We start from the raw sequence: 16,729 nt of genomic DNA on the forward strand, positions 1-16,729 counted from the left end.
TATATTTAATATTGACGTTGTTTGTTTTGTTTCCTAGTTTTCATTATATTTTTTGTTTTCGAACTTCATACGAGCCCAAATTACATGTCTCCAACAATGAAAATCTGAACTGATGAGCCCCAGTAGTATCAATCTGTCTGTAACTCAAGATCCATTCTTTTTCGTAATGCATTACAGCCCACAACTCCAGAGAAGCTAAAGCAATGTCACTACGTAAGCAATGTAACAAACTTGATGGTCAGCTAGAGGGAGCTAAAAGAACAAAGTAATTTAAATATTTTCTTATTCTCAGTCCCTCACACATCACAAAAGATTACCTGATCTGGAGGTATGTTTAACTTTTGATTCAACAAGTGCAGTTATCTTGGAACCATGACCGATATTTGCAGATCACTGCTAGAAAAGAGATATTGAGAAAATTACAGAATGATCAACGCTACAGCAAGTCTCTAACTTAAGATTCTTCTTTTCTAAATTCGCCAAGTCTTCTCTGAGCAAATTGCTGCTCTTCTCGTGCACGCTTAGCGGCAAGAGCTTCTTCATCTAGTATTTGGATTGGAGACCACTCTGGCAGACTCCAGTTAGACTTCCTGTCTCTGACACTGGAGATGAAACTCTGAAAGTAAGGCCTCAGCTGTATCGTAGTGAAGTCTACGGCTGTTCCAGCAGCTGCAAAAAGGATAGCATATTTAGCTGCTCCGAGTTGGCCACCTGCAATGTTTGAATTGAGCAGTGTAAGAATATTTGCTGAATGAGGTAGACTATTGAAGTTGAATATGTTGTCGTAGAAGAGTCTTTCCTGAAAGTGACAAAGGTTATGGATCTAGATCTAGCCTACATCCATTTTTACTGGGCAAACCAACTTCAAGAGAAACAAATAATTTAGTATGATTAGCAATTTCTATGCAAGGGCACATGAGCTCAATAAAGACCTGAATGGAGAAGCTAGATACTTGTCTTATGGTGATAACAGTGATATCCATTAAATAGACAAATATGAGAAGAGGGAAAACACTCGGAAAATCCTTTCTACATGCAGCAAGATGCATCTATCGAATGATATCCAGCTTTATATTTTATAAGGAAAAAAGGTGAAAAAAAAAAGATTCATATGGGTTTTAACTGCCAAATTTTGACAAAAAATAGTTCGGCTTGTGCATGTGGCAAAGATTTTGATAAAAATGAAAGAAAAACCTGCATCTTAATACAAGTGAGAGAAAACGACTGAATGGCAAATCTTGATCAGTTCCTTTTAATGATAACTGCCCTCCTATTCATTGACTTGGATTCTTTTAAGCCCACATTTTTCAGTATAAACTTTTGATCTTTGATGAGTTAATGCAAGTTCATATTCCCAAAGGAAAGAAAGAAAGATGACCAAAACAGACTACCTTGCAATCTTCCAAGAATTGCTCCACTTGCTAATCCTCCCACCATTGAATTCATAAGATCATCAGGGATTGAAGCCCGAGCATCACGTGCAATTTCACGTGCACCTGAATAATCCATTGTGTTATGTTTATGGAAATAAGCATACACCACCAAAAAATCAGTGCAAGATAAAAGCAGGTAATGAAGCTAATGTCAATTTAATTGGTGAGCATCAGTACAGAGTTAAAAACTGTGAAGCAAAAGACCATACCATAGTCCTAGAGCACAAAGTCTTCTATTGTTAAATGCAATCCCATATGCTATTATATACATCCATTGCAAAGCTCAAGTTTATCCTTTGTACGTAAATCTCTTTAACTGTTGCATCCCTTTTCAAGATATTTTGTTTTTTTCTTATGCTATAGCTTGTACCATAGGAAATGATTGATATGGTTTCACTTGTACTTTTCTCACGACATAGAAGGCAATTAATTATTTTAATGTCCTCTCTTATTACATTCATTGAGACCTGTAATCATATATATGAAAAACTATGCAACGTTCTTAGCAACATCGGTGTGTGGAATTCAGAGAGTTGAAAGGAAGGTGCTAATCTTCAAATTGTAGATATGAGGTTTAGTGAGGCATAAAACCAAATTATGCAAAGGGTTTCTTCTCCAACGATAAGCAGTGAGAGAAATCAATCTACAAATGGAGGTTAAGGAACTCAGAAAGGGACGAAGAAGCAGGGAGAGAAAAGTCCAAATGACAAAGACAAACATGAGAAGAAAGGAAAAAGTGATGAGTAACAGGAAGAAAGGGCACAATGAAGTTTTCCCCAACTGTTACTCATCCATATCTGCACCTCTTATACTTTTCTTTTTCCAACCTCATGAATCCGTACTGTCTCTAACATCAGAGCTTTAAATTGTAATTCTCTCTTCATTGATTCCATAAAATGCTACTACTTTCTATTGCTAAGATTTCAATCAATATTGATAATTCTTGGAGCCTTGAATGCTACCTATTCCATATATCGTACAAGTTGGGAGCCAAACTTTTTATACAAAGTTTCTCCACTGGATGTTCAGAGAACTTGGCGATTCACTGGTAGGAATTGATGAATAATTAATCTAACAACTAAGCGAGACAAAAATCTTCAATAACATTGTCCGGCATAGTTGATCGACTAGGAACAAGTTGTATCTATTTTATTCCATTTCCCACCAAAATTTTCCAAATAAATAACAATACATAAGGTCGAAATAATTACTGCAGTAGCATCCCGTGGCGATGGCAAAATTGGCCGCTACGGAGGCTGCGGTGACACCGACGCCAAGAGTTTTCCCGTGCTTCGAGATCAAACCAGCTCCTCCACCGACGACCCCTGAAATCAATCGAATCGGCTCGCATCGAATCATTGATAGGGAAGGGAAGGGAAGGGAATAACTATGTCGTCAGTTCCAAAGGAAAGGGAAGAGGGGAAAACCAGCGAGTAGGGTGGAAACGATGATGCGCTGCTTCCAGCCTTCCGAGGATCTACTGTCGGAGGCGCCCGTGGACGCCCCCTCCGACGATATCTCGGACATCGCGCCGGAGAACGGAGAACTCAGAAGGTCAGCACAAAGACCAGATGCGGGCACGATCACTGTGGCGAACGGCATATACGTTATATATCGGACGCTTTCCAGTTCGGACGTCTATAACAGCCCGATACGGCCTGGTAACTCTTTTCGGATTCCGGGTTTTGAAGGCCCATCACGGTCCGTGACATATAGGTTTTTATAATAAACGTCTTTGCGGGCCGTGGGCTTGATCCATCACGGACTACAATGGTCGGCCCACCGTGTGCTAGCCGGCGATGGAGGATAATGAAGACGAAGGCAGTGGAGACTGGCGAGTGGTAAGGGAGGAAGAAGAGAGTCGGCGTTGCGCGACTGCCCAACACATGTTTGGTAAGTTTCACATCATTCACTTACGGTTAACAATCGCAGCGGATCGGACTGGTCCATTATCTCAACTCCACCGGCAAATCCGGCGTCACATTCTGCGCTGAATCCAACTCCGCATCATCTCCACCGTCCAATTCCTCCGAAGTCATCTATATAACCACGAAGGTCTCGTTTGCCATCTTCGTGCACACTCTTCTTCTGCCTTCCTTCGCTGAAGCAAGTAAAATGGCTTTGATCGTGGAGAAGACGTCGTCGGGCCGCGAGTACAAGGTGAAGGACCTCTCCCAGGCTGACTTCGGCCGCCTCGAGATCGAGCTCGCCGAGGTGGAGATGCCCGGCCTCATGGCCTGCCGCACCGAGTACGGAGCTGCCAAGCCCTTCGCCGGCGCCCGCATCTCTGGCTCCCTCCATATGACTATCCAGACCGCTGTCCTCATCGAGACCCTCACCTCGCTCGGCGCCGAGGTCCGCTGGTGCTCCTGCAACATCTTCTCCACCCAGGACCACGCCGCGGCCGCCATCGCACGCGACTCCGCCGCGGTATTCGCCTGGAAGGGAGAGACTCTCGCCGAGTACTGGTGGTGCACCGAGCGCTGCCTCGACTGGGGCGCCGACGGCGGTCCTGATCTCATTGTGGACGATGGCGGCGACGCCACCCTCCTCATCCACGAGGGCGTCAAGGCCGAAGAGGAGTACGAGAAATCGGGCAAGCTCCCCGATCCTGCCTCCACCGATAACACCGAGCTCCAGATCGTGTTCGGGATCATCCGCGATTGGCTCAAGACCGACCCCAAGAAGTACCGCCGAATGAAGGAGCGGCTTGTGGGCGTGTCGGAGGAGACCACCACTGGTGTTAAGCGGCTCTACCAGATGCAAGATAGCGGCACCCTTCTCTTCCCCGCCATCAATGTGAACGATTCCGTCACCAAGAGCAAGGTGACTTCTCTAGACCTAAAAATACAGGGCTTTCTTGATGTTTTGTGCTTTTCAAGCCAGATCTGCATTGTTTTTTTTTTTTTTGGGTTTCTCGATCTAGATCCGTTTTATCAGATTTTACCTTAAAACTAAATTTGCTGTTTCTTATTTCGATCTGATACTTAACTTTATTCAATTCGAATTTCGCTTTCGAGATAGGAAATCTTATACCTTGTTCGCTTGTTGCCAATATTTTAATAGCTCGCCTCTTTCTTCTCCATTCTCATAACTAGTCATCGGTTATTTGGAGAAATTGGATCCTAAATTTCCGTCTTTAACTCATGTTAACAGTTCGACAATCTATACGGATGCCGTCACTCTCTCCCTGATGGCCTGATGAGGGCTACCGATGTTATGATTGCCGGCAAGGTCGCGGTGGTATGTGGCTACGGGGATGTCGGTAAGGGCTGCGCTGCTGCTCTCAAACAAGCCGGCGCTCAGGTCGTCGTCACTGAGATTGACCCCATCTGTGCTCTTCAGGCCCTAATGGAGGGCATTCCCGTTCGCACTTTAGAGGATGTTCTTTCTGAGGCTGATATCTTCGTGACCACCACCGGAAACAAGGACATCATCATGGTCGACCACATGAGGAAGATGAAGAACAATGCCATTGTCTGTAACATTGGCCACTTCGACAATGAGATCGACATGCACGGGCTGGAGACTTACCCTGGTGTCAAGCGCATCACCATTAAGCCCCAGACCGATCGCTGGGTGTTCCCTGATACAAAAACCGGTATCATAGTTCTCGCCGAGGGGCGCCTTATGAACCTTGGTTGCGCCACAGGCCACCCCAGCTTCGTAATGTCCTGCTCCTTCACCAACCAGGTATTGCTATCAACTCATGCCTGCATTTCCTGCTTTAAGTACCTCTCTTACAGCTTATGTATGTTGAAACAATATTAATAATATTGGCAGGTGATAGCACAGCTCGAGTTGTGGAAGGAGAAGAAGACAGGGAAGTACGAGAAGAAAGTATATGTTCTGCCTAAGCATCTGGATGAGAAAGTGGCAGCTCTTCACCTCGGCAAGTTGGGAGCCAAGCTCACCAAACTCACTCCATCACAAGCTGAGTACATCAGTGTTCCGGTGGGGGGACCTTACAAGCCTGCTCATTACAGGTATTAGGATGCTAATGCAAGATACTAGAAGAAACAGCAAAAACTACTGGGAGTGTCCAGGGGATCCACGGAATGAATTTGTTTGTTTAGCTTGCTTATTGTTTGGTTTGCAATTTTTTGCTGAGTTACCTAAGGATATTGGTTCGTTTTGAATTCATGAGCGATGAGTTCATGCTTAGGAATAATCAGGATGGAAACAATGTAATTGCCAGGGAAGCAATTGTCTCTGGCTCTACTACATCAGTTGCAAGACACTTCTCTCAAATCTTTTTTATAGGACTCATTGTTAAAATTTTCATATAGTTCACGACTTTCAACAAATTATTTCGTACGCCAATCTATCATGTAATATATAAAATTATAACAAAATTATCATTCCAGTAAATTGATAAAAACTATATGAACTAATTATGACGGACTTGCTTGATAAATCATCTCTCTATCTGCTAATCGTTTAGCATCAGGAAGTCAAAATGAAATGCATGTGTATAAAAAAAATAGACTGAAATCATATAGAAAAGATCAGTCAAAATACAAAACTAAACAAAAAGGCCAACTGTACATTACATACCTACATAATAATATATTTCTTAATTAGTTTTACCAAAAAAGCCATTGTTTGCGGTGATTCCAGGCAGCAGTTCAGAAAATTTCTATCCCCTACTTCCCTTTCACTTCTAAAACAGAAAGCTCTCGGTCCAGCATTCGGAACACGAACCTGGATCCTTGCAGTAGAGGAACCACTGCAAGCTGGAACCCTTCTTGATCACATCCTGCATCAGATTCATGCCGATGTCCATCTCGTCGACGAACTTGGAGTGACGGATGTCCAATTTCTTCAGCTGCTTGCACCCGTCCAAGATCAACACCAGCGCCTCCACCGTCACCACGCACCGTGCCATCTGCAGCAACCACAGGCCAGGGAAGTTCTCCACCATGGCAGCGGCCTCCTCCGCACCAATCCTTGTCAGCAGATTCAGCGCCCGTATGTTCTTGCACATGAAGCCAAGGTCTCTCAGCGCGATCGCGGTGGCCGTCCGGTGAATCAGCGCACGAAAGCAAGCCAATTGGCTCCAGTGCGGCAATAGGGCAGCCAAGGTGTCAAGGGGGAAGGCAGACCGCAACGGTAGGGAGACCGCGCGAAGCCGGGGAGTCCGGCGCGCGAAGTCCACTAAGAAGGAGTCCGGCATCGCGACGTAAGTCGGCGCGATGAAGATCTTCCAGCAATCGCAGGAGGCTGTGCGGGAGAGGACAATGGAGAGGAGCATGGCGTACTGCTGCTTGGAGGGGCCTCGGAGATGGTCAAGAGGGCGGAGGTCGAGGGTGCCTCTTGAGAGGAAGAGCTCCATGCAGGCAGCGGTCTGCCAGGCACGGCAGACGCGGGAGGCGATGATGACATCATCCATGATTAGGAAGTGGAAGATATTGGCCAGCACATCGGGGAGCAGCTCCTCCCACCGACTGCAGCCGGTGGAGGGATGGGACGTCTCGCCCAGCTCCGTGGGCAATGCCACCGCTTCATCCTGCTGCATTCCAAAGATGTCAATGTGATGAGGAACTTTTTGATGAGAAAATTCCAAATGTTGAATAAGTGATTACTATAAAATTAAAATGTTTGCATTTTGTTAAACAACGGAAAACAAAATGTTACCAGGATTATCAACATTCCATGATTCTAAATGCTGGACAAAGTGTCTTCTAACGGATCATACTTCTAATAAAACAGTGAAATCAGCTTGCCAAGTATGGCTACTGTTTTCTTAAATTTAGCAAAAAATAGCCTATATGTTCAAATTTCATGCAAAACAGAGGGTTGTTATGAGCCAAGCCGAGCCAAACTTTGTGGTGTTCAAGCTTTTTTGATAAGATAGCTATGCCGAGCCTAAAATATCCAAGCTGTTGAAATGATTGTTCAAGCTTGGTTTGGTTTTTTTTTTATAAGCTTGAGCTTGGTTCAAACTTGACTTGAGCTTGGATCGTTGAAATGTTATCAAACTCAATTCAAACTTGTTTGATTATTTGAAATTTTAACATTTTAAGCTTGTTTGATTGGTTATTGAGCTTGATAATACAAATTTGTTTGTTCATCTTGAAGCTTTTTTTAAATTTATTTAGCATGTTGATAAGAGATTTTTTTATGAACATGGTTCACAAATATTGTTCACGGACATTATTCATGAACACTTTTCACAAACACTTTTCAAGAAACGAGCTGAACAAATATATGTTCAAGCTTGTTTGTTTAGTTTAACAAGTTATTCAATCTTGTTCATTTGATTGATCTTGAATGTATTGAATGAATATAAACAAGCTCTTATCAAGTTGAACACCAAACTTGTTCACAAACATTCAATTCATTTACAACCCTACAAAACCAATATTGAATTATATATATGGTACAACGTAACATTATTCATCTAAGAATCATCTAAGTTCATTGCATCCATCACTAAAAAGTCCTATTTTCACATAGTTTCCTACATATTCATAGCAATTTAATGGTCTGTAACAGATCTAAGCCATCACCAAATGCTACTTCTATGAGTCTACACTGGCAGATGGTCTAGTGCTGCCTTTAAGAAAACTAAGGGAACTATAAATTCCTTGATAGAAGAATTCTTTTTAGTATCAAACATAAAATTAACAAAAAATAACAATGGCTAGAGATTACTATTTATCAGAAACTTGACTTATTTGCAACATATAATCCAAAAGTTACAACCTACTGTTCATTTATTGACACTTATCATAACCAAGTGAATTCAACACTTTTGGATCAAGTCACTAGGACCCTAGTTATATCTAAAAATTAAACCCTATCTAGATCTAGATTCAACCAACTTCATATAAAACATTCCCATGAAAAAATGTACAGACCAAAATCTGAAGTTCAGATATCATCTTGACAGCCAGGTCTTTTGTTCAGTGAGGTCATTTCACCCCCACTTTTTTTAATTTTTTTTTTTTTTAATTCCATATGTAGTTGAAAAGTATTTATTAGGATGCAAATAAAATAGAGTATCTCTTTCAAGGTTGAGGCGCTTCCAAGATTAGATTATATTGACTGTTAAGGGATACAAAACAGAAGAAACATATCTCATATTGACAATGACATTATTTAATTATTTTAACAAATCGAGGTGAGCTCTCCCCTAATTGCAAAATGATTTTTTTATTATCTTTAAAAGAATTTTGAACACTTCTCTATCACTGTGCTAATTCATTTATCTTTACATCTTGGTTTAACATATATGTCATATTCAAAGGTTTGTTGTAATCAGTAGTCATGCCAAAACAATCTGAACTAGTACCTTAAATTATCTCAAATTTGTGTAGTATCTAAGGAGAAAGTTAATTCTCTTAAATCATATAATTTTCTCAAAAAGAGAGAAAGAAATCGAAGATACCACCATAACAAACAAGGTCAATAATCGTTATAAGAGAATATCAGTAGAAATCTATTTACCATAATTATACGAAAATGAACCATCTTTGAGTAAAACTTGCAAAATAAAGATGCAAGTCCATTTCATCCAAACAACAAGAACCGTTGAGACAACAGATTATTGAGTAATAAAAATATGAGAGAGAGAAAAAATCGAAATAGACAGTCAAGCATCGATCCAACGGACATTAGAAGAATCGACAAGGACGGAAAGTAGAAGAATTAGGCAAGAAACCAATAAAGAGGAAGAGACCAACCAACCCTAATTCGACACCAAAGTCGGGAGATGAAAGCGGATCCGCAACGCGGTAGAAGTGATCCACGTAGACCGATTGTCGCCCCCAAATGGAAGGGGAAGAACTAGTGCAGTCCATAGAAGCAGGAAGCGACGTTGAAACCGAGGAGAAAGGCCGCCGAAGGAGGCAACGGGAACGCGAAGGGAAGAACAAAGGCAGGGGAACCGAACCCTTTATAGATTGATCCTGTTTAGGTACGAGCTTATTTGTTGACTTTTTGGAAAAGACCCCACCAATCGATTTTTTTTTTAATATTCCATATTTCCAACTCTTGGAGTTCAATTTTTTTTTTTAAATTTCTAATACGTCATCTTAGTACCATATACAAATATAAAAATTTATTATTATTTACAATTTTTTTACATCATTAATTACTATCCCGTATTATTCATTTTAATATTAAAAAACAAATTTAAAATTTTACTACCATTTTTGAATTATAAATTTTACATCCGATTAGATTTTTTTCATTTTACAACCACTGCTCTCTTCACTATTCTACCTAAGTTATAGGAAAAAAGATAAATTACAGAATTAACATATAACTGATCGCACGAGATCTAAAAACATAATTTGCCCTTGCACAAGAATGCTCTTTACTATCCTATCTAAGTTATATGAACAAATATAAATTATAGAATTAACTTATAACCGATCGCAAGAGATCTGAAACATAATTATCCGTTACAAGAGCAAGACACTGAACCTAATCCCGAGACTACTCCAACCACTGTAGTTCAAAACAAAGGAGAGGGAAAAAAAATTATCGAGCTGAATTAAAATTTCAATTTAATTTGGCTTGATTTGAATTAATATTCTATAATTTAATTTAGTTTTGATTTTATTTTTAAAATTAGAAAAGTATTAATTTGTAATAAAGTTAGTTGGTATGATCTAGGGTATAATCGAACCGAGTCAAGTCGAATTCTTGAATGTTTGAGTTTGACTCGTTTATAATCAAACCGAACTCGAGATTTATTTAATAAATATATTCACGACTCATGAACTTATTCGAGCTTTTATCGAACCTAAACGAATTTAATAAATATAAATTATAAATTTAAATAATCATTAAAAACTAAATTATAGTTAGAGAAAATTATAATATTATTATTAAAATTTATAATTTTATTCTAATAAATAAGTTTAATATATTTATCTATATTAAAATATTTTTCATAAGTATAGTATAAAATCTATAAATTCAATATCAAAATTATTATTTTTTCATTTAAAAATTGAGTCATGAGCTTACTAACGAACATATTCACGAGCTAACGAGTCGAGTATTGTGAAACTTGAGTTTGGTTTGTTTATCTTAACGAGTCTCACTAAACGAACTTTTATTGAATTGAGTTTCGAATAACTTATGAGCGATTTGGTTCATTTACATCCCTAGTATGACCTAATTTTTAAATAAGACAATCTGGTACACAAAGCTCACGTTTAAATTTAGCTCGTTTATAATTGAACCGAACTCAAACTTTATTTAACTAATATAGTCATAGCTGACAAATTTATTTGAACTTTTATCAAATTTAAATGAACTTAATAAATATAAATTATAAATTTAAATATTTATTAAAAATTAAATTATATATTTAAAAAAATATATAATATTCTTATTAAAATTTATAATTTTATTTTAATAAATAAGTTTAATATATTTATCTATATTTTTTTATAAATATAATATAAAATCTATAAATTTAATATCAAAATTATTATATTTTCATTTAAAAATTTATTCATGAACTTACTAACAAACATTCTGAATATTATGAAACTTGAGTTTAGTTCATTTATCTTAACAAATCTCATTAAATAACTTAAACAAATTTTTATCATGTTTTGAATAACTCATGAGCGGCTTGATTCATTTACACTACTAGAAACTACTCAAGATAATAGGCCTCATGGCTAAAAGGAAAACAAAGGATTTGAATAGGAAAAGAGATTAATGTTATCAAAGTCGCCATGACCGTCCAATGTTCAAAACTTTCACAAGCAAATAAATCTCAATCTCAAAGGATTGAGGACTCAACTAGAGCTATTTGAAATCAGCTAGAGAAAACAAAGAACCGAACGCTAATTACTCATGCAGCTCCTGCTCCCTTGCCCTTTTTCTTCTGTATCTTCTTCATGTAGAACTCGAGCTCCTTTCCTTCTAATATGTAGCTGAGTATTGAACATAGCAACATGCCAAAATTAGTATGTAGTAGAGAAGGAATATCGACAGAGGCAGATTAAATTTGATAGAATTCTGCTTACCCATCAGCTCTACCACACTGGCCAGGGCGAGAGGAGATGGCGGCCAACAGCCTTCCGGTACCAAATTGATCCTCAATGTGAGAATCAAGTTTCCGATCCTGCTGCCTCTTTTCCAACTTCCTCAGTACATGGCTGCTCTTCTTTACTTCTGCAGTAGGTTCACCCTCTTGCCCCTATCAGACATCAATAGTTTACACAATAAGAAGCACCAGGAATAATCTGAAATTTATGTGTATGGTTTGGCTAAGAAGCTAATCGAGATGGATGCTTAAATCAAACATGCTCAAGATATACTGAGCGGAAGAGACAACAAGTTTATATAAAGTACATTTGAGATTCACAGATCATCTTTTTCTTACACAAGTGAAAGAACTGTTTTCAGCTATATTGACAGACAAGACAATCAGACAAATCAAATAAAACTTCACATTGAAAAACAAAGGAATCAAGATGGAGTTCCACTACTGAGTTATGATAGCATAGGTATAGGCATGTGATGATAAATTCTAGGAATCACAAAAATAAAATAAATATTTTTGAAATACATAAATCAATCAAATAGAACAAAGCAATACCACAACAAGACCTAACATTAGGTGACAAACCATCAGATCGAAAGAACTATAACTTTTTTACTAATTAAACCATACAAGTTCATAACAATGAAAAGAAACAACTGCATAAACAAACAAATCATTTTCGAAATATGCGGCCAATGTATGCAACGAGATGTGCTGACAAATTTACAAACAGTAGGAACCACTTGAAATGCATAACAGAGTAATGCAAAGCATCAGGATAATTAGACTAGTAATTAAATGAGAATGCTGAAGGGGTATAGCGTAAGATTTAAATAAGACACTTTTGTTTAAGATTTTACTATGATCTGTTGGATGATGCATAGCATAGAAAACATTATATTAACATTCATTTCCATGCGCCTAAAAAGTATGAATAGAATAGCTTGTCTTAAGGGTAAACATAGAAAAGAAATCCTATCTCTTATTTTGCAGAGTATATTTTAATCCTTATACCTAAGTTTGTAACATCAAAAGTACCAATTTATGTCAAACTTGGGGCATTTCAATGATAAATCAACAAAACAAGCAAACTCAATCAAGCAAGTAAATCATAATTGTATGCGTGCATAAATTTTGCTACTACAATGTGTTCATATCCATTTACTAAAATAGGATAGAACATTTACACGAAGTTCCATGTGGGAATGCTGATTAAAGAGAAAAGGAGAGAACAAAAAATCTACCTCAGTTGTCTCTTTCTTGGTAGCTGAGGCAGACTTCTTCTTCTTTCCAAGTTCAACTCCATAATGCTGGAGATACCACGCCTTGAAGGGGGCTGCATCCACCTGGACAATCGCACTCTTAACAAGGGTTTGTGTCCTCACAAGCTCGTTGTTTGAAGCATTATAGACCACATCAAGGATACGGGTCTTGCGTGTTACGGCCTCACTTCCCCATGAATAATTCCCAGTATCCAACCTGAGAGCCCTCCATTTTACATTGCCTCCTCGGACTCTTACCCTTCTCACAGTCTTGTTGCTGGAAAGTTTTGTGTTTGCAGGTTGCCTTCCCAACTCATACCTTTTAACAGTATAAAAAAATAAAATAAAATTCGTGATCCAAGATAAAGCAGAAATTCTTTTTGTGAGAAGATCATAAACAGAGCATTTATGGTTTACCTGTATCCAGGATAAGAAATTCAAAAGCGAAATAAAGCAGATCGAAGGTAAAATAAATCATCAAATATGATTTTTTTTTTTTTTGAAAATCTGATTTTAAATAAGTTCATAGGAAATCAAGAACAACAACAGATCCGAATACCCAACTGGAGGAATTAAAACAAAAGAAAGAGGTTTCCCATGACAAGATGCTTACTTTCTCTTCTTCCTCCAGGCCTTCTTTTTACCTCCGGTAGCGCGCCTCTTGTGCATGGAGTCCCGTGAGATACCTGCGAGCAAAATCGCGCCATCAGCGTCAGCATGGAAGCAGCTAAACAACAAGCATCATAGATCTAGAGCTCCGGATCCACACCCATCCTGGCAGAGGAGTAGAGAAATGCTGTCTAACACTTCGCTCCCCGCCTCTTCTGAGCACTTGGCCGTCTTCTCGCCAGCACTCCCACAAATCATTATATAACGCTCCAATCTCTAACCCTATTTCACCGGGCCATGCACCTGACGAAAGCCCGTTAAGAGTCCATGAGTCATTAACCCAATCTTGTCTAATTGTTGTGATCAAATACGTCGAGTGTTCAATAATAATAATAATAATAATTATTATTATTATATCAGGTAATTCATATATTAAAAGTCCGACTAAATTTAAGAGTACACAGTTCTAACATCGACAGTTAATCGCTGTTAAGTGTACAATTTTTTTTTCTGTGTATTGGACGAGTTGCCAAGTAGTATTTAATTGATTTTTGGGATTAAATTTTCAAGGTACAGTTATACGATGGTTTGAGAATGATCCTAAGATAATATCGGATCGATAGTTAAGATGAGATGATACTTAAAGTTAAAATGATATGATGATTAAAATTAAAGTGAAGTGATAGTCAAATAAAAGTGTATGTATTCAGATGAACTACCTCTTAGGAGTAAGACCCCTAGTATAAACCCATGTAGACCTAAATCCGACCGGAGCCACGAGACGCAACTCCTCATATCTTATGAGCTATCTTATGAGCATAACTCCTAACATAATCCCGGACGGCCCTAGAACTTGCCAGATCTATGGGATTCAATGCCCCACTCAGTATTATATTATTCACTCTTCATATGAGCAGAACTCCTAACATAAATCCGAGCAACCCTAGAACCGACCAGATTTATGAGACTCAGTGCCCCACTCAACACTCTAGAGTGGGACGAATCCTGGGTTCGTCCTGAAATCTAGGACAAATCTAGAATTCGTCCCAGAATATATACATTTTAAAAAAAAGATAAATAAAATTGGAAGGCTCAAATATAGATCTAAAGATAACGGAATTCTATGAAACAAGTTTTTATGTGTTCATATCGTTCTCCTAATCATAAAAATATCCTTATTTATAATTTTGACCTAATTTATTGAATGTGACAATGTTTTAACTCGAATTACATCAAATTTAGGTTAAAAATCACCATACTCAAAATATTAGGTCAAAATTATTGATGAGGACATTTTTACGATCAAAAGAATGATACAAACACATAAAAACTTATTTCATGAAATTTCGATGTCTCTAGGTCCATATTTAAGGCTTCCAGTTATTTTTTTTTAAAAAAAAATCAATTCTGGGATGAATCCAGGATTCGTCCCAAAAATCTAGGATGAATCCTGGATTCGTCCTGAAATCTGGGACGAATCCTAGATTCGTCCCAAAATATAAAAAATTTTAAAAAAAATTGGAATGCTCAAATATGGATCTAGAGATAACAGAATTCTACGAAACAAGTTTCTATATGTTCATATCATTCTCTTGATCATAAAAATACCCTTATTTATAATTTTGACCTAATTTATTGAGTGTGGTAATTTTTTAACCCGAATTACGTCAAATTCGAGATAAAAATCACCATACTCAAAATATTAGATCAAAATTATGGATGAGGATATTTTTACGATCAAGAGAATGATATGAACACATAGAAACTTGTTTCATGAAATTCCGATATCTTTAGGTCCATATTTAAGGCTTCCGATTATTTTTTATTTTTTTAAAAAAAATAATTCTGGGACGAATCCAGAATTCGTCCCAGAATTGGGGACGAATCCATGGGATTCGTCCCAAAAATCTAGGACGAATCCTGAATTCATCCCGAAATCGAGGAGGAATCCTAGATTTGTCCCAGAATATAAAAAATTTAAAAAAAATGATAAATAAAATTGGAAGACTCAAATATGAATCTAGGATAATGGAATTCTATGAAATAAGTTTCTATGTGTTCATATAGTTCTCCTGATCATAAAAGTGTCCTTATTTATAATTTTGACCTAATTTATTGAGTGTGATAATTTTTTAACCCGAATTACGTCATATTCGAATTAAAAAATCACCACACTCAAAATATTAGGTTAAAATTATGGATGAGGACATTTTTATGATCAGGAGAATGATACGAACACATAGAAACTTGTTTCATGAAATTCCGATGTCTCTAGGTCCATATTTAAGGCTTCTGATTATTATTATTTTTTTAAAAAAAATTCGATTGTGGGACGAATCCAGGATTCATTCTAGAATTGGGGGCGAATCCAGGATTCATCCCAGAATTGGGGATGATCATGGATTCACCCATTATATATTTTTTTAATATTTTTAAAAAAATTTCAATCTGGGACGAATTCTAGATTCGTCCTAGATTTTGGGACGAATCCGGGATTCGTTTCAAAATCTGGGATGAATTTTGCGACGAAAATAGTTTTCATTGGGAATTTGCAACAAAAATATTTTGTTGCAGATTTCATTGCTAATTTGGGTAGAATTTTGTTTTTATCACTAAACTTATTATGATTTTGGAACGAAAAATATTCGTCCCAAATTTTTGTCCTTAAATCATTATTTTTTTTTGTTATGTCTTCACCCTTCACTCTTCATATGAGTAGAACTCTCGGCATAAATTTGAGTGGCCCTAGAGCATGCCAGATCTACGGGACTCGGTGTCCCACTCAACACTCTTCACTCTTCATATGAGCAGAACTCTCAGCATAAATCTGGGCAACCCTAGAGTTGTCCGGATCTATAGGACTTAGTGCGCCACTCAACACTCTTAATCTTCATACGAGAAGAACTCCTAGCATAAACCCGAGTGACCCTAGAGCCGGCCGGATCTATGAGACTTAGTGCCTCACTCAGCATTCTTCACTCTTCATATGAGCAGAACTCCTAGCATAAACCCGGGCAGCCTTAGAGCTGACCAGATCTACGGGGCTCAGTGCCCCATTCAGGACTCTTTACTCTTCATATGAGTAAGTCTCTCAACATACAACTGATCAAACCAAGAGTCGGTCGGATCTTCAGGACTTAGCTCCCCACCTCCTGTGCAAGTCTCTTAGCATACATCCTCTCGGCCCCAGAGTCGGTCGGACTTCTAGACTCAGTTCTTCGTCTTTCCTAGGCGCGACTCCTAGTTACATCCACCTGGTCCTAGAGCCGATCTGATCTCCTCTAGGGAACAACGTTGTCAAGGAATTATAGCAACTTGTCAAAGAATGGCAGCTACTCACCAGAGAATACTCCCTTATTCTGGCATATACACGCAATGAAACCTTCCTCTACCTAGAGGAAGACTGT

At 38.2% G+C, this 16,729-nt stretch overlaps 4 protein-coding genes across 7 annotated transcripts; 1 reads left to right on the forward strand and 3 right to left on the reverse strand.

Moving 5' to 3' along the window:
• Window positions 1–266: 266 nt before the first annotated feature.
• Window positions 267–3,050, reverse strand: LOC122032933. Its single transcript, XM_042592248.1, has 4 exons — window positions 2,861–3,050; window positions 2,645–2,758; window positions 1,392–1,496; window positions 267–711 (listed from the first exon to the last, which is right to left on the reverse strand). Exons 1-4 carry the CDS (start codon window positions 3,033–3,035, stop codon window positions 455–457), a joined length of 651 nt encoding a protein of 216 aa, XP_042448182.1. The 5' UTR covers window positions 3,036–3,050; the 3' UTR covers window positions 267–454.
• A 250-nt stretch (window positions 3,051–3,300) lies between these two features.
• Window positions 3,301–5,736, forward strand: LOC122031914 (adenosylhomocysteinase-like). The gene is made up of 3 exons (XM_042591139.1): window positions 3,301–4,259; window positions 4,590–5,126; window positions 5,217–5,736. Exons 1-3 carry the CDS (start codon window positions 3,549–3,551, stop codon window positions 5,424–5,426), a joined length of 1,458 nt encoding a protein of 485 aa, XP_042447073.1. The 5' UTR covers window positions 3,301–3,548; the 3' UTR covers window positions 5,427–5,736.
• Window positions 5,737–5,908: 172 nt separating this feature from the next.
• LOC122031915 lies at window positions 5,909–9,313 on the reverse strand. Of its 4 annotated transcripts, none has more exons than XM_042591141.1 (2): window positions 9,122–9,313; window positions 5,909–6,942 (listed from the first exon to the last, which is right to left on the reverse strand). In XM_042591141.1, the coding sequence occupies exons 1-2, from the start codon at window positions 9,236–9,238 to the stop codon at window positions 6,097–6,099; spliced, it is 963 nt and encodes a 320-aa protein (XP_042447075.1). In that variant the 5' UTR covers window positions 9,239–9,313; the 3' UTR covers window positions 5,909–6,096. The 4 variants fall into 4 exon arrangements, with proteins under 4 accessions (XP_042447075.1, XP_042447074.1, XP_042447077.1 ...); XM_042591140.1 differs by having other exon boundaries at window positions 5,909–6,945; XM_042591143.1 differs by lacking the exon at window positions 9,122–9,313 and adding an exon at window positions 8,886–9,100.
• A 1,768-nt stretch (window positions 9,314–11,081) lies between these two features.
• Window positions 11,082–13,641, reverse strand: LOC122032424 (40S ribosomal protein S8-like). Its single transcript, XM_042591716.1, has 5 exons — window positions 13,483–13,641; window positions 13,327–13,399; window positions 12,696–13,032; window positions 11,432–11,604; window positions 11,082–11,338 (listed from the first exon to the last, which is right to left on the reverse strand). The coding sequence occupies exons 1-5, from the start codon at window positions 13,484–13,486 to the stop codon at window positions 11,257–11,259; spliced, it is 669 nt and encodes a 222-aa protein (XP_042447650.1). The 5' UTR covers window positions 13,487–13,641; the 3' UTR covers window positions 11,082–11,256.
• Window positions 13,642–16,729: the final 3,088 nt, after the last annotated feature.

This window comes from Zingiber officinale, chromosome 11A, assembly GCF_018446385.1.
Source record: "Zingiber officinale cultivar Zhangliang chromosome 11A, Zo_v1.1, whole genome shotgun sequence".
In the NCBI taxonomy this organism is placed as follows: Eukaryota; Viridiplantae; Streptophyta; class Magnoliopsida; order Zingiberales; family Zingiberaceae; genus Zingiber; species Zingiber officinale.